At 45.7% G+C, this 22,613-nt stretch overlaps 2 protein-coding genes across 2 annotated transcripts; both read right to left on the minus strand.

Annotated features, from left to right (window-relative positions):
• Positions 1 to 588: 588 nt before the first annotated feature.
• LOC117470995 (NACHT, LRR and PYD domains-containing protein 9A-like) lies at positions 589 to 1,365 on the minus strand. Its single transcript, XM_034115776.1, has 2 exons — positions 1,253 to 1,365; positions 589 to 1,168 (listed from the first exon to the last, which is right to left on the minus strand). The coding sequence occupies exons 1-2, from the start codon at positions 1,333 to 1,335 to the stop codon at positions 973 to 975; spliced, it is 279 nt and encodes a 92-aa protein (XP_033971667.1). The 5' UTR covers positions 1,336 to 1,365; the 3' UTR covers positions 589 to 972.
• A 55-nt stretch (positions 1,366 to 1,420) lies between these two features.
• Positions 1,421 to 22,385, minus strand: LOC117470993 (NLR family CARD domain-containing protein 3-like). Its single transcript, XM_034115773.1, is given in 9 exon segments — positions 1,421 to 1,444; positions 1,507 to 2,555; positions 2,558 to 3,043; positions 3,187 to 3,412; positions 3,552 to 3,630; positions 9,994 to 10,101; positions 15,134 to 15,241; positions 16,107 to 16,214; positions 22,287 to 22,385. Coding segments are annotated over 9 exon segments (2,214 nt in total). The 5' UTR covers positions 22,313 to 22,385.
• Positions 22,386 to 22,613: the final 228 nt, after the last annotated feature.

A 22,613-nucleotide genomic window follows, 5' to 3' on the forward strand; every position in this document is an offset into this window, starting at 1 on the left:
GCTCTGATCAGGGCTAAAGTAATGTTATAAACTGGTGAATCTGTTTAAATGCAGGCTCTATGTGGCGGCTCACAGACCCCAAAGGACGGACTAGAGACCTCCAGCATGAGTCCCTAACAGGGGCACTCCTCCATAACCTTGCACACCATGAGTCCCCGGCCCCCGCAGTTAAGCACTCCCCCACAGACTATACCCAGATATTCACACCCTCCAGAACCTCGTGCCCCTGGTAAGACTAACAAGGGGTGTCAAACTCAATTTCATCGCGGGCCACATTCGCATAAAGTTGCACTCAAAGGGCAGGTTGTAACTATATAAATATATTATATATATAAAATAATTCATTATATTACATTATTGTCTCTGAATTGGATTATTATCGGATAGGATAATAACTTAGTAATTAACTACGTCTGAAAGCAGAAGTCCAGGGCAAATAATTGCAAGACTCTTCAGTGCGCATGTCACAAAACGAGATGCATTGTGGGACATGTAGTTTATGGGCAACCTGCTTCTGTAAAGTGGCATGTAACCGTATAATAAACGTATTATATTCTTTGCAAGCTCTTGCGGGGCCACATAAAATGAAGTCGCAGGCCGGATTTGGCCCCCGGGCCTCGAGTTTGAGACCCCTGATCTAACGCTTCATTTGACCCTCACTCGTTAATGAGACCCTGAGATTATTGAAGTTCCTCGCTTGGGCCGAAACTCCCAGCCAACACGGATGGAGCAATCCACCTCGGCCTCAGACTAGGAGGTGCTCGGCTGAAACTACCCAAATGAGTGCTGTAGGTCTAACACTTGTGCCAAATCAACAACAATGAAGCTCTTTGTAGAGGCTTTAAAGAAGTCTGTGCTAATTATCATTTTGTGAATTGTGTCTTGTTTCACTACAATGATAATATCCATGATGGTGATCCCACACCACAACAGCATTGCTGATGTTGGTATTGACTATTACTGCTGCCGAAGTCAAACTGTACTTTGCTCTGACCTGAGAGTCTTCAGTTCACAGTGTGGACTCTCCAGTCCAGCAGACAGCTTCTTCACTCCTGAATCCTGCAGGTCGTTGTTACTCAGGTCCAGATCTCTCAGACTGGAGGACTGGGAGCTGAGGACTGAGGACAGAGCTGCACAGCTTCTCTCTGACAGGTTACAGCCACTCAGCCTGAAGAGACGATGAGGACAACAGTTATTCAGGAGACAGCAGTGTATTAATAACTGATTCACTAAATCAAATATCTGTACTTACAGAGCTTTGTTGGAGGCTTTGACCACTGGCAGCAGCCTCAGAAGAGCCTCCTCTGAAGCAGAGTATTTCTTCAGGTCAAACATCCAGATCTTCTCCTGATGACAGTAAGATGAAGACCAGAGCTGACCACTGAGCAGGAGACAGTTATCTGTGGAGAGACTTCCTGACTCAGGGACTGTTGGATCTCCTCCACTAGAGAACGATCATTCAGTTCATTCAGACAGTGGAACAGGTTGATGCTTCTCTCTGCAGACAGATCCTCTTCTATTCTTCTTGATGTACTGGACTGTTTCCTGGTTGGTCTCTGAGCCACTTCCTGTCTGTGTCAGCAGGCCTCGTAGGAGTTTCTGATTGGTCTGCAGAGAAAGACCCAGGAGGAAGCGCAGGAACAAGTCCAGGTGTCCGTTTGGACTCTGTAAGGCCTGGTCCACAGCACTCTGGTAGAGATGTGTTAGTTCAGGTTTGACTTCAGACTTCTGGGAGGTTGCTGGTTCTTCTGCCAGCAGGTTGACTCCAGAGTTGATGAAGGTCAGATGGACATGAAGAGCAGCCAGAAACTCCTGAACGCTCAGATGGACGAAGCAGAACACCTTGTCCTTCTGGTACAGTCCTCTCTCCTCTCTAAAGACCTCTGTGAACACTCCTGAGTACACTGAGGCTGCTCTGATATCGATGCCACACTCTGTCAGGTCAGACTCATAGAAGATCAGGTTGCCTTTCTGCAGCTGCTCAAAAGCCAGTTTCCCCAGAGACTCCATCATCTTCCTGCTCTCTGGACTCCAGTGGTGATCTGTCTCAGCTCCTCCATCATACTTGATGTTCTTCACTTTGGACTGAACCACCAGGAAGTGGATGTACATCTCAGTCAGGGTCTTGGGCAGCTCTCCTCCCTCAGTTTTCAACATGTCCTCCAGAACTGTAGCAGAGATCCAGCAGAAGACTGGGATGTGGCACATGATGTGGAGGCTTCGTGAGGTCTTGATGTGGGAGATGATGGTGCCGGCCTGCTCCTGATCTGTGAATCTCTTCCTGAAGTACTCCTCCTTCTGTGGGTCAGTGAACCCTCGGACCTCTGTCACCATGTCCACACACTCAGGAGGGATCTGATTGGCTGCTGCAGGTCGTGTGGTTATCCAGAGGCGAGCAGAGGGAAGCAGCTTCCCCCTGATGAGGTTTGTCAGCAGCACATCCACTGAGGTGGACTCTGTGACATCAGTCAGGATCTCAGTGTTGTGGAAGTCCAGAGGAAGTCGACACTCATCCAGACCGTCAAAGATGAACACAACCGGGGAACTGATCAAACCTGCAGATTCCTGCGGTCTCTGGTTTCAGTGAAGAAGTGATGAACAAGTTCCACCAAGCTGTACTTGTTCTCTCTCACCACATTCAGCTCTCTGAAGGTGAATGGAAATATGAACTGGATGTCCTGGTTGGCTTTGCCTTCAGCCCAGTCCAGAGTGAACTTCTGTGTTAAGACTGTTTTCCCAATGCCAGCCACGCCCTTTGTCATCACTGCTCTGATTGGTGCATCTCTTCCAGGTGAGGCTTTAAAGAGGTCTTCTTGTCTGATGGTTGTTTCTGGTCTGTCTGGTTTCCTGGATGCTGTTTCAATCTGTCTGACCTCATGTTCAGCATTGACCTCTGCAGACCCCCCCTCTGTGATGTAGAGCTCTGTGTAGATCTGGTTCAGAAGGGTTGGGCTTCCTGCTTTAGCAATGCCCTCAAACACACACTGGAACCTCTCCTTCAGGGTGGATTTAAGTTTACGCTGACAGACTGCAGCAAAGGTTTCTGAAAGTACACACAACAAAAGATCATGTGGTCTCACTGTAACTCTGGTTCTCTGAATAAATATGGATATATGTTGGTCTCTAGAGACATCAGCAGATGAGACATTTATCCAGAGTGTTAAATCTCTATAGAAACCCTCTTACTGCGGTGCAGACGGTCAGCCAGCTCCTCCTGCTTCATGCTCCTCAGGAAGTGCAGTGTGATGTTCACAAATGCCTCTCTGCTCCTCCTCTGCTCTTCATCCTCAGCCTCCAACACCTCCTCATCATCACTCTGACTCTCTAAGCCTTCTGGGTAATCTGAACTCAGAGCCTTCTGGATCTTCTTCAGCTCGCTCTTCACAAAGGTGACGATGTGGTCCTCCAGCAGCTGGAACATCACATGAACGACACAAACTATAAACCATGGATCCAAACATCAGATCCGGACAGACTGACTCTCTAAAAGTGCAGCATGGAGATGACTGTGAGCAGAAGAGAGGTCAAGTATCTGTAGTACATGTACTCACCGTAAATATGGAGTCCAGCTGTGTCTGATGCTGCTGGGCAGACGGACCACCGGGAACCTCCGAGCTCTCCTGGTCCCCTCTGTGGAGGAATCATGAAGCATTAGCTCACATTATGTCTGTCCACACAGAGACACACTCAGGGTGAAGGAGGACAGGGGAACAGGCTGGTGGTCCTGTGCGTCAGCGGGAACTTTGCACTACAGGAATACACGAGGCGTGCAGTTGAGACGCGCCGAGGCTCCTTCAGCTTCATAAATGGACACAAAGAGCTTTCAACTGATTGCAATGTATTCCCAATGAAATCGCGACGTTATAAGCAAAAACAGACATCAAAACATTTGACGCTAGGTAGCTAAAAATGCTAACATGGTTACCTTGGCTCTGTAGTCTCTCCAAAGTGGTCTTCAATGGCATTAAAACAATAAAAACGCTGCTGAAGTTAATCCATAGGTTAATCTAATGTGTCTGTGTCCCTTTGAAATGATTTCTGATAATCCATGAGCAAACAGACGGATAATCCATGCTTTTCCGTTTCCAGATGTCAGAGCTAGAGTGTAGCTTCACTCTAATGCAAAATTACATGCGCAAAGCCCCCACCTTTTTGTTTCACAATGAGTGTGTGTGGGGGACTCCCCCTTCGATTCTATTGGCTCTAACGGTCAGAAAGAGGTGTCAACCATCAAAATCGACCAATGGGGGCCAGAGATATGGAAAATCCACCCAAATCACCTCAGAGGTGGGGTGGTTTGGCTAAACCTCTCTAAAAAGGTCAAATGTCACTTGTTTTGTATCAATCTTGATACAGGGTACTTATTATATGTTGTACTTTGGATTCCTAAAGCTTTTAGTCTACTAACCCATCATCCTAGGGTGGTGTTCACTATAAGTAAAAAAGAATATTTGGACGGACACTATAATTTACAGTTTTTTACTATGTACAATCTGAATTTTCTTTAAAATAAAAAACATCTATATTGATTCTGACTTTTCTACATCCAGCTCACAGGTTTATCATTACTTTGAGAACAAAGATTATTAATTTAACCCTTTTAGAAGTGAAGATATGGTCATTTGTTCTGGGAATGTCATTTTCGAGCCTGAGACCTGAAAAACTGGCTCAGGTTAAAGACCTAGAAAGGGTTATTAACGCCTTTGTTACCTCAAGACTGGATTACTGCAATGCTCTGTACGTGGGTATGGACCAGGCCTCAATTAGACGCCGGCAGCTAGTTCAGAACGCTGCACGTCTTCTCACTGGCCATAGAAAGCGTGGCCACATCACCCCAATTCTGGCCTCACTGCACTGGCTTCCAGTTCGGTTCAGAATAGATTTTAAACTCCTTTTATTTGTTTTCAAAGCACTAAATGGGCTGGCTCCGGCCTATATAGCAGAACTCCTCGCTACACCCCAGCCAGAGCCTTAAGGTCGGCTGATCAGCTGCTGTTGATAGTGCCCAAGACCAGGCTCAAAACCAGAGGGCACCGAGCATTCGTAGCATTCGACACTTAAAACTCACTTCTTCTCTCTGGCCTTCTAGCCTTTTCTTATCAAGCTCCACTTTTGTGGAATTCGGCTTCCGGTTTGTGTTCGGGCGGCCGACAGCCTTTCTGTTTTATTGGTACGCTTACGACCTTCCTTTTTGATAAAGCTTATAGCTGATATAATAATCTAATAAGACTGCATTGACGTAGGTACGCTGTGCATCTTCACCTATATTTGGGTCGTTGCTCTTTCACTTAAATCCTAAAAACTTGGATCGTATATTGAAAACTAAGGTTATTACTACTACTCATTCTTCTAAATCTTGTCTCTCTCTACTTCTCATACTCTCTATTCCTGTAATCGATTCTTTCTATCCTCTCTTTATCCAAAACCTTTTCCCTCTCTGACCTCTCGAGGTTTTATTAGAGGGAAACAGGTTTGAGTTCTGGATTAAGTCGTGGACTTCGGGTCGTGGCTGAACCTGTCTCTGCGGTCCTGCCTGGGTCTCGTCATGCTACTTCCCTGAAGGCTCCCCACAGGATTGTTGTTGACATCTTCGTGGATTCATCTTCTTATTATAGACACATGCATTTCCAAACATTCGGTCTACCTACGCTGTAAAATGTATTATCTCTTCGATTTACACACGGCATCTATTGCACGTCTGTCTGTTCTGGGAGAGGGATCCCTCCTCTGTTGCTCTCCCTGAGGTTTCTCCATGTTCCTTTAAACTGTGGGTTTTTCTCTGGAAGTGTTTCCTTGTACGATGTGAGGGTCTAAGGACAGAGGGTCTAAGGACAGAGGGTCTAAGGACAGAGGGTGTCGTTTTTTCTCATACTGATATTCTGAACAAACTGTGCTGTTGTATTTGCTGTAAAGTGTCTTTACTGTAGGGTATTTTTATTATTTGTACAGCACTTTGGCTCGACCAAAAATCGTTCATAAATGTGCTATATAAATAAAACTTGATTTGATTTGATTTGAGATATGGCCAATATGAGCTCATCACTGCAATTGAGGAAGCAGAAGAAGCCAGTGAACAAGCTGGGAATGTGCCTGTGGAAGGAACCAACCTGGAAGGCTACGGGGTGCTCCTGACCCTTCTAGAGAGGCGGATGAAGGAGGCCACCAGAGTGATGGCAGCTTGGGAGCGCTGGATACCCATGATGGCGAAGACGGATCTAGATGGCAGAGTCAAGGACCTCAAAGCAATGAAAAATAGACTTGAGATGAGGCAAGTTGAATTTGTCAACTCACGCAAGATTGCAGCGGAAGAACTGGCTGCAGAAGCGTCAGGTAGAAGGGGAGGACTGCCATCACCAGCATTACCAGTCCTGAGGATTAAGCCCACAAGTCTTCCCATCTTCTATGGCTGCAGAAGAGAATACCACCGATGGAGGAAAGACTGGGAAAGCCTGCAAAGACAGGGGGAGCCATCTGGATCTTCTGAAGCTAAGAAAATTAATCTTCTAGACAGTGTGGATGACAAGATTTTAAAGGAACTAAGACTCTCAACCTACAACACTGCTGAAGACATGTTCAGGATAATGGACAACAGATATAGAAATAAGTCAACTATTGCCATAGAAATCTTGGAAGAACTGGAGAGAATCCCTTATGTGAAAGGAAACCAGCCAAGGAAGGTAATTGAGCTGATACAGCATGTGGAAAAAGCCCTTGCAGACCTCACAGAGCTGGGAAACTCAGGCGCCATGAAGAACCCACTCATGATCAAATCCATAGAGAGCAAGTTACCTGACTTTGTGAAGAGGGATTGGCTAGTCTTCATGGTTGATCCAAACAATAACGTCACACCAGACAATCACTTCGACATGCTCCTTAGATTTCTAAAAAAGCAGGAAGAGATTCTGGAGAGGCTGGAACAGCTAAGGATCGGTGATAAAACTGACAGACAAGACCATCCAGACAGGAGGTATGAGAAGAAATATGCTTCAACAAGATCTGCAAAGAAGGGCGAGCATGGAGGAGTGTGTATTGTGTGTGGAGATGAGAGGCATTATGACAAGATATTCTTCTGCAGGAAGTTCAAAGGGCTAACTCTGTTTGAGAAGAAAGCTGTTCTAAAAAAGCTAGGAGCATGCAGAAAGTGTCTTGGATGTCATGAGGAAGGAGGATATTGCAGAGACAATTACCTGTGCAGAAACAAAGACTGTAAAAAAGGAGACACCTCAGATCACCATTTCTTTCTGTGTCCACAAGGGGGAAGCAAAATGCCCTTTGAGGAGAGGAGTGGAAGAGACTGGAGAAGTAAGAGCAAACTCACAGAGGAGCAGGAGAAATTCTTGGCTGAGCTTTCCCCAGAGCGTGCAGGAAGGTGCAGGAAAGCCTTTACCAACCAAACAGCAGTAACAGGCAGAGCTGGAGGACAGTCAAGGCTGGTGGACAGGGAAATTCCTGTCATCATCATGCTGATGGAGGTCACTGCAAATGCAGGGCAGAAGATTGGGACTCTGGTGGACCTTGCCTCAGTCACAAATGACATCACCCATAAGGCTGCTGACAGGCTGAGGTTGCAAGGTGAACAAATTACTCTGGTTGTGTATGGGGTAGGAGGAATGACCATCAAGGTGAACACAAAAAGATACCTCCTTAGGGTGAGAGTCAAGACTCCTAAAGGGACAGAGAAGGCACATGAACTTGTCTGCTATGGCCTAGAGGAGATCGCCAAAGTGCATAAAGTCATCAGTCCTGAAAAACTGCACAAGTTCTTCCCAGAGGTCAAGCCCGAAGAATAAAAGAGGCCAGAAGAAGTCGAGCTCCTCATAAGCCACAGGGAAGGAAGACTTGCTCCACAAAGAGTGAAGGTTGTTGCAGGTTCAGAAGAGGTGTGCATGCAGCTCTGGGAGACATAAAGAAAATGTACAACTCAGTGTGGCTGGAGGAGCGTGAGATGCATATGCACAGATTCCTCTGGAGAGACAGTCCAGAAGAAGAGATATGTGAGTATGCTATCACAAGAGTCAACATTGGGGACAGACCAGCCGGTTGCATTGCACAGGTGGCTATGCGAGAAACAGCCAGTCTGCCCATGTTTTCCCACATGAAAGAGGAACGCAGAGTTCTTGAAGAGGACAGCTATGTGGACGACCTCTTAACCTCCCATAACAGTCAAGAACAACTGGAGAGGATTACAGAAGGAGTGGAGGAAATCCTGAGAGCTGGTGGCTTCTTCCTTAAACCATGGGTCCGGTCTGGTCAAAGTGGGAGGCAAGAAACTGCAACAGCACTCCTGGGAGGAGGAAAAGCAACAGCTGGAAGTAAAACTCTCATCCTTCTAAATCAGATGAGAGAGGAGGACAACAAAGCCCTGGGAATCAGGTACAAAGTGGAGAAAGAGGAGATCTACATGTTGTCAATCAAGAGGAAAAAGAAGATAAGAGTGGGCAGAGGTCTCCTCCTAGAGCAAGTGAGACCTGAGATGCCTGATCCACTGAGTAGATGGGAGCTGAGGCAAGTGGCTGGACTTTACGAACCAATTGGCTTAGTTACACCTGCCAAACAGGAGGGGGCCATCCTTGTCAGGAAGGTGTACTCAGCAGTAATGACCAGAGCAGAAGCTGGAAGAAACCAAAGAGATGGCCTACAAGACCCACAGAAAAACATCAAAAGGAAGAGCCAATGGGAGAAACCTAGAGCCGATCAGACTCCTACCAGGAATCTCACAGGAGAGACAGTGAAGGATCCTGTGGAGGTGAAAAGATTCAGCAGCCTTCAAAAACGTGTCAGGGTCATAGCTTGGGTGTGGAGAGCTGCAAGAAAGTGGCTGGAGATTAAGGACCAGCCTAGGGCAGAATCAAAGTTGGAAGTAATATGGCACACCAGGAATCGAGATGTCGCAGTGGGAGATGTGGTGTGGCTGGCTGACCAAAATGCCCTGAGAGGACATTACAAACTGGCAAGAGTGGTCAGTGTAAATACTGATGGAGAAGGCATCGTAAGGGATGTAGATGTGAGAACCTTTCCCAGTTACTTGGTCCCAGCTATGAAGCATGAAGTCTATGGAGGGTACAAGGGACAGCCAAGCAAGATCCCTGCCACAGTTCTTCATAGGGATGTCAGGCGCCTTGTTATCTTACTTCCTGTTGAAGAACAGCAGGTGGTGAAGAAGAGGCGTAAGGTGAAGAACTGGTGTGAGCTCCTTGGGTTAGAAACCAGGAGCTCAAGTGTCGAGACGAAAGTCAATATTGAAAGAAAAATAATAATATCTGATAAAAACGGACGGATAAATAATTATTTGTATGTTTTTTCGTTTAGATTATTATTATTATTATAGTATTGTTCAATACCAGGAGGGGTATTCGTTTCATTTTGAATAGCGTAGGCTACTTTTCTTAATAAGCGAGCTGTTATTAAACATATGAATGCATGTGAACTAACATTTGTTTGTCCTCTGTGTTTGAAGGTTTTCAACCTGATGAGAATCTGATGAAAAGTGGCATATAAATAACTGCTGAGCAGAAAATAAAGAGAAAAAGAAAGAATCAGAGTTGTCCAAGCGTCCTCTGTCCTCTGTCCTCTGTCCTCTGTCCTCTGTCGCCCTCCAGCCTCTCACGTTTGGGCATAACACTGAATACAGGCCAAAACCCAGAAGAACTTGACAGTTCATTTCTTTGTAAGAGGGCAAACTTACAAAACCTGCAAGGAATCAAATAATTATTTCCATCACTGTATTTATTTCCAGCTACTGTTGAAGACCAGAGGATTCTGTCCATCCTTCATTCTGGTCTTCCTGAAACGTGGCTGTGTGGATAGACACTGGACTCTGCAGCTGGCTAACAGCTGTTCATCAGGAAAGGAAAGACCAAGGGACAGTTCTTACACCAGCCCCCGTTACTCCCCCCCCCCCCAGCTCCACCTCCAGCACCGGGTCGGACAACACTTTATACAAACTGGTTTTATCCTATCATAACCGGACTCTTACTATGAGTTACAGCTTACCTCTGATCAGCAGATGGAGGTCGTCCTTTAAAGTTCATGTAGGCGTCCTTCGAGGAGTCGCTCTTTAGGGACAGACAGCTGGGAGAGTCTGGTCTCTGCTGCTGGACCCTGAAACAGAAACAGATGCAAACATTGGTGTTGCCTTCACTTCATACCGACTACTTTTGTTGTAAGATTAAAGTTAGTTTATTAATAAAGCACATTTCAGACACAGAGGGAATTCAAAGTGCTTTACACCCGTGACTCACCTAAAGTCACGTGCATGTATCCCTTGGCATTTGGGAGACATGAGCCTGTACATTTCAAATACATAACTGCATTGTCTCGGGTATTTGAAGTGTAGAGTACTGTATCTCAACAATGCATTGAGACAGGGGAGGTGACACCTGGACTGTGCTATCTTGGCCACCCTATGATTTATTGGTGTGAAAATTGAGTGAATTGGACAATTAAAAAATTCAAGAAGTCTTGCATGGCCGACAAACTTGGTCCAGGGACACATTCAGTGTTGAAATGGGGGGAGCTCCCCCGAAGGCCGACTTTGAGATAAATAGGGGGAGCCCAAAGAAATTGTGCATATTTGTGTCACACAGATTAGAAATGTTGAGTTTCTGTAAATAAAAGTTCTTGAAATAAATTAAAGTCATTGTTCATTACAGTTTCTGAATATTCGTTTTACATTTGTGAATATTTCTGTGTGTTGCCATCTGTACGTGGCGGTGCTGCATTCTTTACGCTACTTACGTTGCTATGGTTACGGTGGCGCCGGCGCGGTATTTGAAATGTTCATATTGATATTGTTTAACAACAACAAATTGGCTTTGTAATAAAGAAAATGGCGAAACGAAAACAGCCAAGCGTCGCAGCTTTTGGTTTCACAAGTAAAGAAGCAAAGGAGTCTAAAAATGAAAATGTCAACCAAACAACTTTTAGTTCGCCAGCTGTCAGCGGCGTTAGGGTCGATTGTGACAGCTCCACACCGAGGGAAAGGCCTGCCGATGCAGAGCCAGAAGAGGCTTCAGAAGAGGCTTCAGAAGAGGCTTCAGAAGAGGCTCCAGAAGAGGCTTCAGAAGAGGCTTCAGAAGAGGCTTCAGAAGAGGCTTCAGAAGAGGCTTCAGAAGAGGCTCCAGAAGAGGCTTCAGAAGAGGCTTCAGAAGAGGCTTCAGAAGAGGCTTCAGCAGAGGCTTCAGAAGAGGCTCCAGAAGAGGCTTCAGAAGAGGCTTCAGAAGAGGCTTCAGAAGAGGCTTCAGAAGAGGCTCCAGAAGAGGCTTCAGAAGAGGCTTCAGAAGAGGCTTCAGAAGAGGCTCCAGAAGAGGCTTCAGAAGAGGCTTCAGAAGAGGCTTCAGAAGAGGCTTCAGAAGAGGCTTCAACAACGGCGACAGCCTCCGGTTCCACCTGCACTAGCGAACCTGGCGCTGGCGATGCCCATGACGGCCTGCCTTTTAACTGGACACTGAAAAGATGGAGTGAGTGGAAAGAAAAGTATCCATGGCTTTTCATAACAAATAAAAAATGTGGATGTGAGATTTGCAAAGAGGCAAAAACTATATTGATCTCCTTGCCGCTTGCAGAAAAATCCAGCGGAGTGCACCTTTCACCAGAATGCATTCAGGGAAAAGTCAGCTGTGATCAACTAAATAACCTGCGAAAAAAGATCTATAAGCACCATAAGAGCCAGGCACACGAAAAAGAGATCGAGATTTCGGAGATGAGAAAGATGTCCTACCAAACAAGGTATTAGCAATCAATGCTGATCTAATGCAGGAAACACACATCGTTCAGATCTGCCTATATGATTGCCAAAGAAGAAATGTCCTACAGAAAGCTACCTGCTGTAATGTTCCTACAAAAACTCAATGGTGCTACCGTAGGGACTGTGCACAAATCGGACCATGCTTGTGCTGAAATAATCAGGCATATCGCCGAGGAAATGAGAGCTACATTTGTTTCCAACGTAAAAGACATGGGCTCACTAATTAGCATCACAATAGATGAGCACAGTTCATGGGCGGGCCTACATGATTATTTACGTCCGATGTGACATGACAGGAAAAGGGGAAGTGGACAATGTTTTCTTGGATATTGTTGAGCTTTCAGAAGGTACGGATGCTAACTCGCTGTACAGAAGTTTGAGGAAAAGCTTCAAACAAGCTGGACTGGATGACGAGTTCTTGGGGAAAAACCTCAATAGCAACGGATGGAGCAGCAGTACTCACAGGCAGAGTTGGGGGACTTGTGACAAAACTCAAACAGGATTTCCCCAAAGTGCAGTCTATTCACTGTCTAGCCCACCGACTAGAATTGGCTGTCAAGGATTGCCTTAAAGAAGTAGCTGGGTGTAATCAATTTGAGTTTTTTGTTGCAAAACTGTATGCTCTCTCACCAGTCATCAAAACATGCCCATTTGCTCCAAGAAGCAGCAGCAGAATTAAACGTGCAAATATTGAAAATAGGCCACATTTTCACTCTTCGTTGGGTGGCTAGTAGTTTTCAGACTGTGAAAGCTGTCTGGAAAGATTATCCCGCACTGGCACGCCAATTCAAAACAGCAACAGACGACACATCATCTCGCAGTGACACAGAGAGACAGAAATTCAGGGGACTGCACAAACTCCTCACGAGCGCTGGATTTCTGGCTGATTTGGCAACAATGAAGGATGTTCTTCGAGAACTTAAAAGCCTGTCGCTAAAACTGCAACGCAGAGAAACATCTTTGGTCGATGCAAGTTGCTACATTCAGCAGACCATCGATGTGTTGACAGCTATGGAAATCAGTGGCGGAAAGTCCACACAAAAAGTGGAAGAAGGCATTGCTACTGGCATGTTCAAGGATGTTGAGCTCTCAGAGAGCAGGCCCAAGATAAACCGTCTGCAGTTTTACCAGTCTATAATAGACAGTTTGAAGACTGCCTGAACCGGACCTGGTCCGCATGCTAAAACCACTGGACAAGCGCTTTTGGCCCGAACAACGGAGCGCCCTGATCCTCTATGGGGAGAATGAAGTACGCACACTGGCAAAAGTACTGGGGGAACCGGCCCGAGAGGCCATTGAGGAGTTTGGGGACTACAAATTAGAGAATAAATCTCCAGGGAAAGCCCTGCAAAAACTGCAGACAGCGAGCAAGACCTTTCTGCCTCCATCAGCTGAGTGTGAGAGTGGGTTTTCTGCCGTCAATTCGACCGACACCGACAAACGCAACAAGTTGCGGGAGAAGAGCCTCTTCTCGCTTCTCTTCGTAGACATCAATGCCCCCCCCCCCCCGGAGCAATTCGACCCTCAGCCATTTGTACGGTCTTGGATCAAAGCTGGCCACAAACCCTCCACATCATGGGTTCAGGGACCGAAAGCGAAGAAGAAGCCGCCCAGGTCCCTGTGGTCGCTTTTACAGTAAGGTAAGAGAGTCCATTTGACTGTTTGAGCTTTGTGTTTGTTTGGACTGGCCCCAGTCCTACTGTTGATATATTTGTTGGTTGTGTGATACGCACGCACGCACGCACACACGCACGCACTTGTTGACGTAACAGGATTGCACGGACAATAGTAGCATCGGACAATTGAGATTGTTGTTAACTTTGTGTGTTGTGGACATGCGTGTGCGTGCATGAAAATGTAAGTGCATATATTCTTGCCTAGTTCTGTTATTTGTGGGTTAATGTTCATAATACAGAGCTTACTCTGCAATAGAAGGCAGTTAGCAATAGCCGCTAACTTTGCCATGCTGACTATGGGACAGCACGAGGTGCCACCAGGCACGCTCCCTCACACTGCACTATGGGACAGCACGAGGGGCCACCAGGCACGCTCCCTCACACTGCATAATGAACGCCAAGTTGATGCAGGGGCCAATGTATGCAGTGTTCTTTATATTGTAGTCATTATAGAGACTTCATTGTGTGCATTCCTGTATGTTGTTCATGCATGATTGTTTATAATAGTTCATTACTTTATGTAATAACGTGTCACTTCTATCGCCATTCTGTTGCGGCCTTTGGCCAATAGAGGGCAGCATAGGCCAGCTAATTGTGCCATTTCTTTATCTACCTGATTTACTGTGTAACAATGTCACTGGTCATTATCCCTCTATAATACATGTTTATTCATACCTGTTTATCTTTATATTACAGATACCACACCCATCCAATTACCATTGCATGTACCATTCACTACCCTGGACAATCAATAAAGTAGTTCAATTGGAACAGCCTGTGGAAAGCCGTTCTTCCTCACACGTCTGTCGCCGACACCTTCTAACAGAGGACAGGAAAATCTAGCTGCAGCACGACCCGTATACTTTTGCACGCCGTGTTCTCAACAATATACACATCTGAGAAACGTTGCCATGTGTCCCCAACAGCAGCTGATGTCGTTGCTTTGTTTGTTGCAATTAAATAAATGTTGGCTAATGGCTATCAATTGGTTTTGAAACGGTAGCCTCATGTTGTTATTCATTCTCTCTGAAATGTTATTGTGCTTTGGCAGTAATACCGTCTGTAGTAGTAGCAGAGTGTTTTTATAGCAATTGATCGCATCCGCGCTGCTGCGCCAGTCAACAGAGCGTGCGTGTGACATGTTTAGTAGCAGGATGTGCACAAAAAAATAGGGCTCCCCCGAAAGCAAATGGGTAATTCGAACACTGGACACATTGGGTCCTCTGGATCACACCCACAACGTTTGGGGGCCATGCACACCTGCTTTGGACCCCTCTGGGTCTGGGTGTTTTAGGAGCGCCCAGCCATTTCCGGGACTTTTGGGCGAAACCGGCCTTGAGTTATGGCATTTTGGGGCGAAGTGGGAGTTTTGGGCAGAATGGGCCTTTAGCCCCCAATAAGGGGTCCCACGAAGTGGACTCGGGGTACTTGAAGCGTACGGGGCCCGATGCACGTAGCACCCCCAACAGCCAAAAGCGTGTTGGTGCAGCGCCCCGGCCACTTCCTGCCGGCATCAGGCAATTTGTATACAAAGTGGCCGTAGTGGTCCATTGCTAGGGACAGCCTGAGTTTTCAGATGGAGTTTCACTGCCCCTCCCAGTGTGGACGTTCACAACTAAACACTTTGGACATGAGGAGGGGTCGGACAACACTTTATACAAACTGGTTTTATTCTATCATAACCGGACTCTTACTATGAGTTACAGCTTACTTCTGATCAGCAGATGGAGGTCGTCCTTTAAAGTCGAAGAAGTCTTCCATCGACCAGTCGCTCTTTAGGGACAGACAGCTGGGAGAGTCTGGTCTCTGCTGCTGGACCCTGAAACAGAGACAGATGCATACATTGGCGTTGCCTTCACTTCATACCGACTACTTTTGTTGTAAGATTAAAGTTAGTTTATTAATAAAGCACATTTCAGACACAGAGGGAATTCAAAGTGCTTTACATAGGCATTAACACATAATCATTTAAATACATAAAGAGATCAAATAAGCGCCCCGGCCGCTTCCTGCTGGCATCAGGCAGTTTGTATACAAAGTGGCCGTAGTGGTCCATCGCTAGGCACTCTGTACATGTCCGGGAAGAAACCCATGTTACGGCTGTCTATAAGTAGGCCCTTTCTTTAACTCTAACTGTTAAAATAAACCTACCGTTAAAATGATAGACTGTTAATTTCTTTGTAAGAGGGCAAACTTACAAAATCTGCAAGGAATCAAATAACTATTTCCTTCACTGTATTTATTTCCAGCTACTGTTGAAGACCAGAGGATTCTGTCCATCCTTCATTCTGGTCTTCCTGAAACGTGGCTGTGTGGATAGACACTGGACTCTGCAGCTGGCTAACAGCTGTTCATCAGGAAAGGAGAGACCTAGGGACAGTTCTTACACCAGCCCCCCCCCCCCCCCCCAGCTCCACCTCCAGCACCATAGCAGGGGTCAGGGTTCCCCTGGCAGTAGAGCTGGTTGTGACTTTGATGAAGGCTCAGTCTCCTCCATCAGAAGTGTTTGTGAGATGGTGGAACAGCTTCTGGACAGCCTGAGTTTTCAGATGGAGTTTCACTGCCCCTCCCAGTGTGGACGTTCACAACTAAACACTTTGGACATGAGGAGGGGTCGGACAACACTTTATACAAACTGGTTTTATTCTATCATAACCGGACTCTTACTATGAGTTACAGCTTACCTCTGATCAGCAGATGGAGGTCGTCCTTTAAAGTCTAAGAAGTCGTCCTTCGAGGAGTCGCTCTTTAGGGACAGACAGCTGGGAGAGTCTGGTCTCTGCTGCTGGACCCTGAAACAGAAACAGATGCATACATTGGCACGCTGGAGAAAAATGATGAAATATACGTTTAATTTAAAGTCATTTTATATAACCATGTAGTGGTATAAATTAGGGGTGTCACGGTTCACAGAATTCACGGTTCGGTACAACAAGAAAAAGCTAAATAAAGTCCCAAATGCATAATTCCAAGGTTGTTGTTATTTATTTTTGAACAGTAGTGCAAGTTTCAGTATAAAAATAAGGAACTCTAACATTTTGAATAATGAACTGTATTACACAGTTCAAAACAAACCCCAAACCGTAGCACACACACTCAGATGGCCGTATTATCTATAATGGCTGATGTCAAACAAAAAGTTTTCATCAAGCTGTAAAACTAAAAAGAATGTCTTGAAAATATTACTAAATAAATAATAAGACAGTGTTTCAAAGGCGCATAGCCTATATATGGAAATAGCTTCGGTTATTTATTTTGGTCTCTTGGCTTTCATGTCTATTGGCTCGTTATTGGAGTCCACAGGGAACCAGAAATGTTCCCACACAGCTGATTTCAAAGAAGCAGGTGGGTTCTAGCTCCTGTGTGTTATCTGAAATCGCCATATTCATTTTTCTTCTTCTTGTATTTTGTTCGTTTTCTTGTGTTTTCTTCTTGTTCTTCATTTGTTATTTAAGGGCGGCTGGCAAACAGCTTGTAGGCGCAATACCGCCCCCTGGATTATATATAGTGTAATGGATACTGCCCTGAGTGACAGACTTTTTTCCCACTCATAAAAAAAGGCGTATTCGTCGTGTGACTGCATGAACCGTGACGGTTCAGGACGAATACGGATACCGTTACACCTCTAGTATAAATCGATCTGGATTGCCGATGTGTGAACAGACTGTAATTAAAATGTAAAACTGAAACGTTCTTGAGTGTCCTATATCAGCTGCTCTCTATGTAAAGGACTTGTGAAGACGTGAAGTTTATCTACAAAGTGCCTGTCCTCTCTTCAGCTGCCCTACAGCCAGCAGTGTGAAGCTAATGTAAAAACATCTGTCTTTATTGGATAACAGCGAGTTCATGCAGACTCCGGTCTGATCTGGCCGGTTAAGTGCTGAGCTTTCTGTTTGCAGATTTAAGTTACAGTTAGCTCGCTAATGTTACCGTAGCAAAAATACTACCTGAGCTGATAGTTGACTAGCTTACAGTACATCGAAAATAACTAACAGTTGCTTTCTACTAGCCCAGAGCAACATGTTAACTGTAAGCTAAGCTAAGGTTAGCCAGCTAGCTGTTGGTTGCTTCCAGGGGTTGTGGGTACTGTAAGCTAGGAATATTGTTGTCACTGCATCCTGGTCGAATTAAAATATAATGTATAATGTTTGTGTCTTTGACATTAGCGCTGCTATGCAGCCACTTGACGGCGTGCAAGCGCCTGCGCAGGCATGTTTGTGTCAAGCGGCTTGTGATCATCACATCACGACAGCGAAGCCTCGAAAATGGATATAATAATAATAATAAATTATATTTATATAGCGCTTTTCTACAACTCAAAGACGCTTTACAGTATGAGGGAGGGTAGACAAACTAGGACAGGCAAAAACAAAAAACGAAAAACATAACAAATAAAATAAACAGAAAAGGCAGTCAAGAGGAAGTTGATTGAGGGGGGGGGGCTTATGGATAGACAGAGTTGAAGAGATGGGTTTTGAGGCGGGACTGAAAGACTGTGAGGGACTCGGAATCACGAAGATCTTGGGGGAGGGAATTCCAGAGCCTAGGGCTGCGTCTCAGGTCTGCTATTTTCATTTCCTCGCTCCTCGGTCCTCGGTCTCACCGGAAGTTGATTTGTCTGCGCCATCTTGAGTAGCGTCCCATGGCGCTTATTTCTGCCGGAGGAGCGAGGAGCGAGGAGCGAGGAGCGAGGAGCGATAATGGAGGAGCGAGGAGCGAGGAGCGATAATGGAGGAGCGAGGAGCGAGGAGCGAGGAGCGATAATGGAGGAGCGAGGAGCGAGGGAGCGATAATGGAGGAGCGATAATGGAGGAGCGATAATGGAGGAGCGATAATGGAGGAGCGAGGATCGAGGAGCGAGGAGCGAGGAGCTATAATGGAGGAGCGAGGAGCTATAATGGAGGAGCGATAACCGAGGTGCAGGTCTCCCTTGAAAAAGAGATCTATGATCTCAATGGGACCATCTGGTTAAATAAAGGTTTGAAATGAACCACCAGACCATCCTCCGATGAAATCCTCAGACACTCGCCCCGCCCCCTTACTGTGTATCGCTCACTGATTGGACGATGCAGCGCACTGATCTGATGCTTCTTGACATGAGAGCAGTTTCCCAGCGGAGTGAAGAAAACACATGAAACTCACGGGACTCACTCCTCAGTTCATACCGTGTTCTGTTTCAATGAATGCATCATTCAGTTACTAATATGTGATATATCTGAACAACTAAGTGGACAAAAATCATTTTATTCATTTATTGGAAACATTTTCATGATCGCTTTTTTCGTTTATACATTTTAAGAATGGCGTTTATCTTTTTTGAGAATGAGTTCTTATTTAATGTATTTGGGTCGACAACAGATGATACAAATGTTTGTGTCAGTAAATGTGTACTAACAGAGGCGGGGGTGTTTGTGAAAGCAACGGGGACAGAGCTGCTGTCAGACGATCAGCTGTGCAGCGTCATCACAAACGGACGTGGCTTCACGTGACGCTCCGGAGGAAAGGACGTCCCATTGCTCTTAAAACTCATTTCCCGTGGTTTCCTTGCGTCTCTCCATGCTTCCTGGTGGGAGGGACTAGAGGCAGGGAAACGACGCAAGTGAGGGACGCAAGGAGTCCATTGAATCGACCTGAGATGCAGCCTAGGAGCTGCCACTGAGAAGGCTCTAAGGGAGATGAAGTGGGATCGTTCAGTGAGGTAGGACTGGAGCCATCTGAGTGCAGTACCTTGAGTCCTGAGGGCAAATGTTATCATGCTGAGTGAACCCACTGCCCGTTACAACAAATTAAGACGAGTTACAAAAACTTCAACTTTAAATAATACTTGTAAACTCTGAATAATCCGTTGCATTAAATTGATAACATGCGTCAGCCTCGGCATTGTATGTAACACGCATGCGGACAATGCAAATTAATCATCTAACGTTAGTCTCTGTCTCAGACGGTCTGTCGCCACCATTTTTGATGCATATTTCATATTTAACGTTAGTTAGTTTTAGGGAAATCTTTAGCATGTTAGCGAGCTAGCTAGCCAGCCACGGGTTGGAAATTAAGAGCTGCCCGAGTGAAATAGCGAGTATTTGAAGTAGGGTTGAGACTAAAACTCGGCTGAAATTAGTATCCGGTACGGATAATGTACTTTTTACAAGTCAAATTATTTTTTACGAGAAAAAGTTGGGAGGCAGACTTTCGTAACATCGTGGGACCGCCGCGGCAAAATGAATATAATTCAAATGGGCCCACTTTGAAATAAATAAAACATATAGCTGCACCCTAAAAAGAGTTAAAGGTCCCATGTCATGCTTTTCCGGTTATTACCCGTCCCCTTGTGTGTTATGTAGCTTTCTATGCATGTAAACAGTCTGCAAAGTCACAAACCCTAAAGTACACCCTGTAGGGAGTAAAACTCTGGCACAGAAAAGACGTGTCTATGCTGCCCCAGAATGCCTCGTTGGAGATTTTCTTTTTCCATTGTTTTCTTCCGGGAACCAAGTGACCAGTGACGTGCGGTGAGGTTCATGGCTGGTGAGGCACTGACTCACTGAGTCAGATTTACAAATATTATATTTTGACCTTAATCGAAATATTCGGTTATTTTCAAAAGCTTTTTTAGTCTGATGCTTCGATTCATTTTAAACAGATCGTTCAACAAAAGGATACCCACAATCTAAATATTGGATTGTTCTTTCTTAGTAAGATCCCATTTTCATTACAATTGTGGTCTTACCTTGACTTGAAGATGAAGTCCATGCTATCCTTCTGGACAACAATCTCTATTACTGTTTTGTAAAAGTCCTCCTTATCTTCCTGTAGTTTCAAAAGTCTAGTTTGTTGTTTGCGTCTACCGTCTCTGCGTAGAATAACAGTAGCAACAAGAACCTGTGGGCTCACGTGCGCCCCCTTCAGTGCGGCAGAGGTTATGGCTGCCTCTCCTGGTGCTTTTTTCAGTGCCGTTGTATGATGAGACCAAATATCGAGCCTAAATATCATATATACGTGAAATAAGTTATTTAGAGACTATGGATGGCGAGGATAAATGTAATAAAGGGATCTACAAACATTACATTGGTGACCTACAGTGAGATGGGAACAGGCATGCGCTTAGGGCCCGCTTTCCAGCCAGTTTCTGTGGGGTGACGCATTCTGAGGTGAGGCAGAGCTCATCTGTGCCTCACCTCACCCCACAGTAACCGGCTTGAGCGCGCTCACAAAATAAGTGCCCGCGCTAAATTAGTGCCCGTGCTCCAGCAAGTTACTGTGGGCTTACGAGAGGCAGAGCTCGTCCCTGCCTCAATTCTCATTGCTCCCGTAGCGGAGCTCGGCAAATTAGCTGATTTTGACTATAAAAAGCGATTGGAATCAAACAGAAATCACACTTACAACACAGATCAGTGGAGACATTTTATTATTATTACTATTTAGTTTTTCGTTAGTTGTTTTTCCGTTACATTGGAGTATGACAGGTGAGGCTCTGCCTCCCCTGCCTCCCCTGACTGCACGTCGCTGCAAGTGACGTAACGACGATCCAAATGGCCCAATCCCCGGACCTCCTCACACACACTCAGCCTTATTTTTCTCAGCTGCAACTCCACGGATTTCTCAGCCTGGACTCAGCCTGAGACAGCGGGACGCAGCTCGGCCCGGCCCGGCCCGAGCTCGGCCCGGGCCGGGCCTCGCTGCGTCCCGCTGTCTCAGGCCGTGTCCCGCCGTCCCGCAGACCCCACGCAGCAACCAGGAAAAGACACCAGTAACCCAGCTCACACTGTCCGCTCCTCACAGCAGCGAGCCGCACAACGTCCCGCCAACACGAGCTCCAACAAGCCGTTTAGGACAGAGAGTGAATACACGTACTTTACAGAGATGCTGTATGAGAAACCAATGTGAGTTTGGAACATTGAACAATGTAAATCTATTCTAGTAGACCTCAACTATGGAATTATGATCAGTAGAAATGGCCATGACATGGGACCTTTAACTGATTGAGTTATGATGAAGATCGTCAGCTGTCTTCCTCTTCTGTGTTTCTCCTCCAATACGTAAAGGATGCAGCACCAACTTCTCTCCACATATCAAACATACCGGTAAGCCAGCATCGTTTGCTGTGAAAGCAGATAACTCTGTCCATGCAGAATTAAACCCTCTGTGTTCCTCCCATACTTTTCTTTTCTTTGATTTATCCCTAGTTCGCTCATCGAGCCGGGGGTCAGGTTATTCGCCTGCAAGAAAAGGCGCTGGCAGGATATGACGCATATTTTAGTTGACCTAATTAAAACCGTTTTTTTTTAATGTTTATGTGTCACAGTATCACCTCAAAATACGAAACATTTTCAACCGTGCAACAAAATATAAATAGTCCGACAAATATTTTTATTTTATTTCCGTCTTATTTCTGTTTAAGCTCAAGGGAGCCAGAGCAGAGGGCTTAAAGAGCCACATGCGGCTCGAGAGGCGCGGGTTGCGTAATGAGGAAGTAGGCGTGGTTAAATCTGAACTGGGTTGCAAAAACGATAGACGCCGGAGGCGGGCAGCGTCAGGTAAAAACAGTTCTTTAGCCTTCCCAAACCTGAGCCTCACGCGCCGCCTATAGCTGCTTTATAACGTTAGCTGATACAGTCATCTGGAAACAGCAGGCCAGTATTATGGATGTTTTACAGACAGGTTTCAGATAGTGGCGTTATTCTAAATGTGATATATGATTGTAATGTCAAGTCACGGTTTGGGCCGATACCCAGGATGCTAACTGCAGTTCACTTAACGCCCACTGACGTCGCTAATAACCAGGATTTCCTGAAGGTTACACAGAGAAGCTTTAACACAGACAACAACTGACTTTATCTCAAACCGCTTTTAGATGTTATTCTTACCCCCCATCAGCAGATTGAGGCTCCATTGAGCGGTCACTCTTTGACACAAACAGCAGGTCTCAGGTCCAGGTCCAGGTCCAGGTCCAGGTCCAGGTCCAGATCCAGGTCCAGGTCCAGGTCTTTGTACTTCTACTCCACTACATATATTAAATACCTTTAGTTACTTCACAGATGTGGATGAATGATGTGAAATATAATCAAGTGTTAAATCAGACTTTAGTTCCACCTGGAGTAAATCCACAAGCTACCCTGCAGTATACAAAGTCATTCAAACTAGCTGCACCTTTACCAGCTTTGAGAACACTTTCATGATCAATCATTATAAAA

The sequence above is a fragment of the Trematomus bernacchii genome, unplaced genomic scaffold, assembly GCF_902827165.1.
Source record: "Trematomus bernacchii unplaced genomic scaffold, fTreBer1.1, whole genome shotgun sequence".
Classification (NCBI taxonomy): domain Eukaryota; kingdom Metazoa; phylum Chordata; class Actinopteri; order Perciformes; family Nototheniidae; genus Trematomus; species Trematomus bernacchii.

Coding starts and splice junctions, on each gene's coding strand:
- LOC117470995 (XM_034115776.1), bottom strand. CDS start 1,335: ATGTTTGACCTGAAGAAATACTCTGCTTCAGAGGAGGCTCTTCTGAGG. Junction 1,169..1,252: donor AAAGCCTCCAACAAAGCTCT/GTAAGTACAGAT, acceptor TCGTCTCTTCAG/GCTGAGTGGCTGTAACCTGT.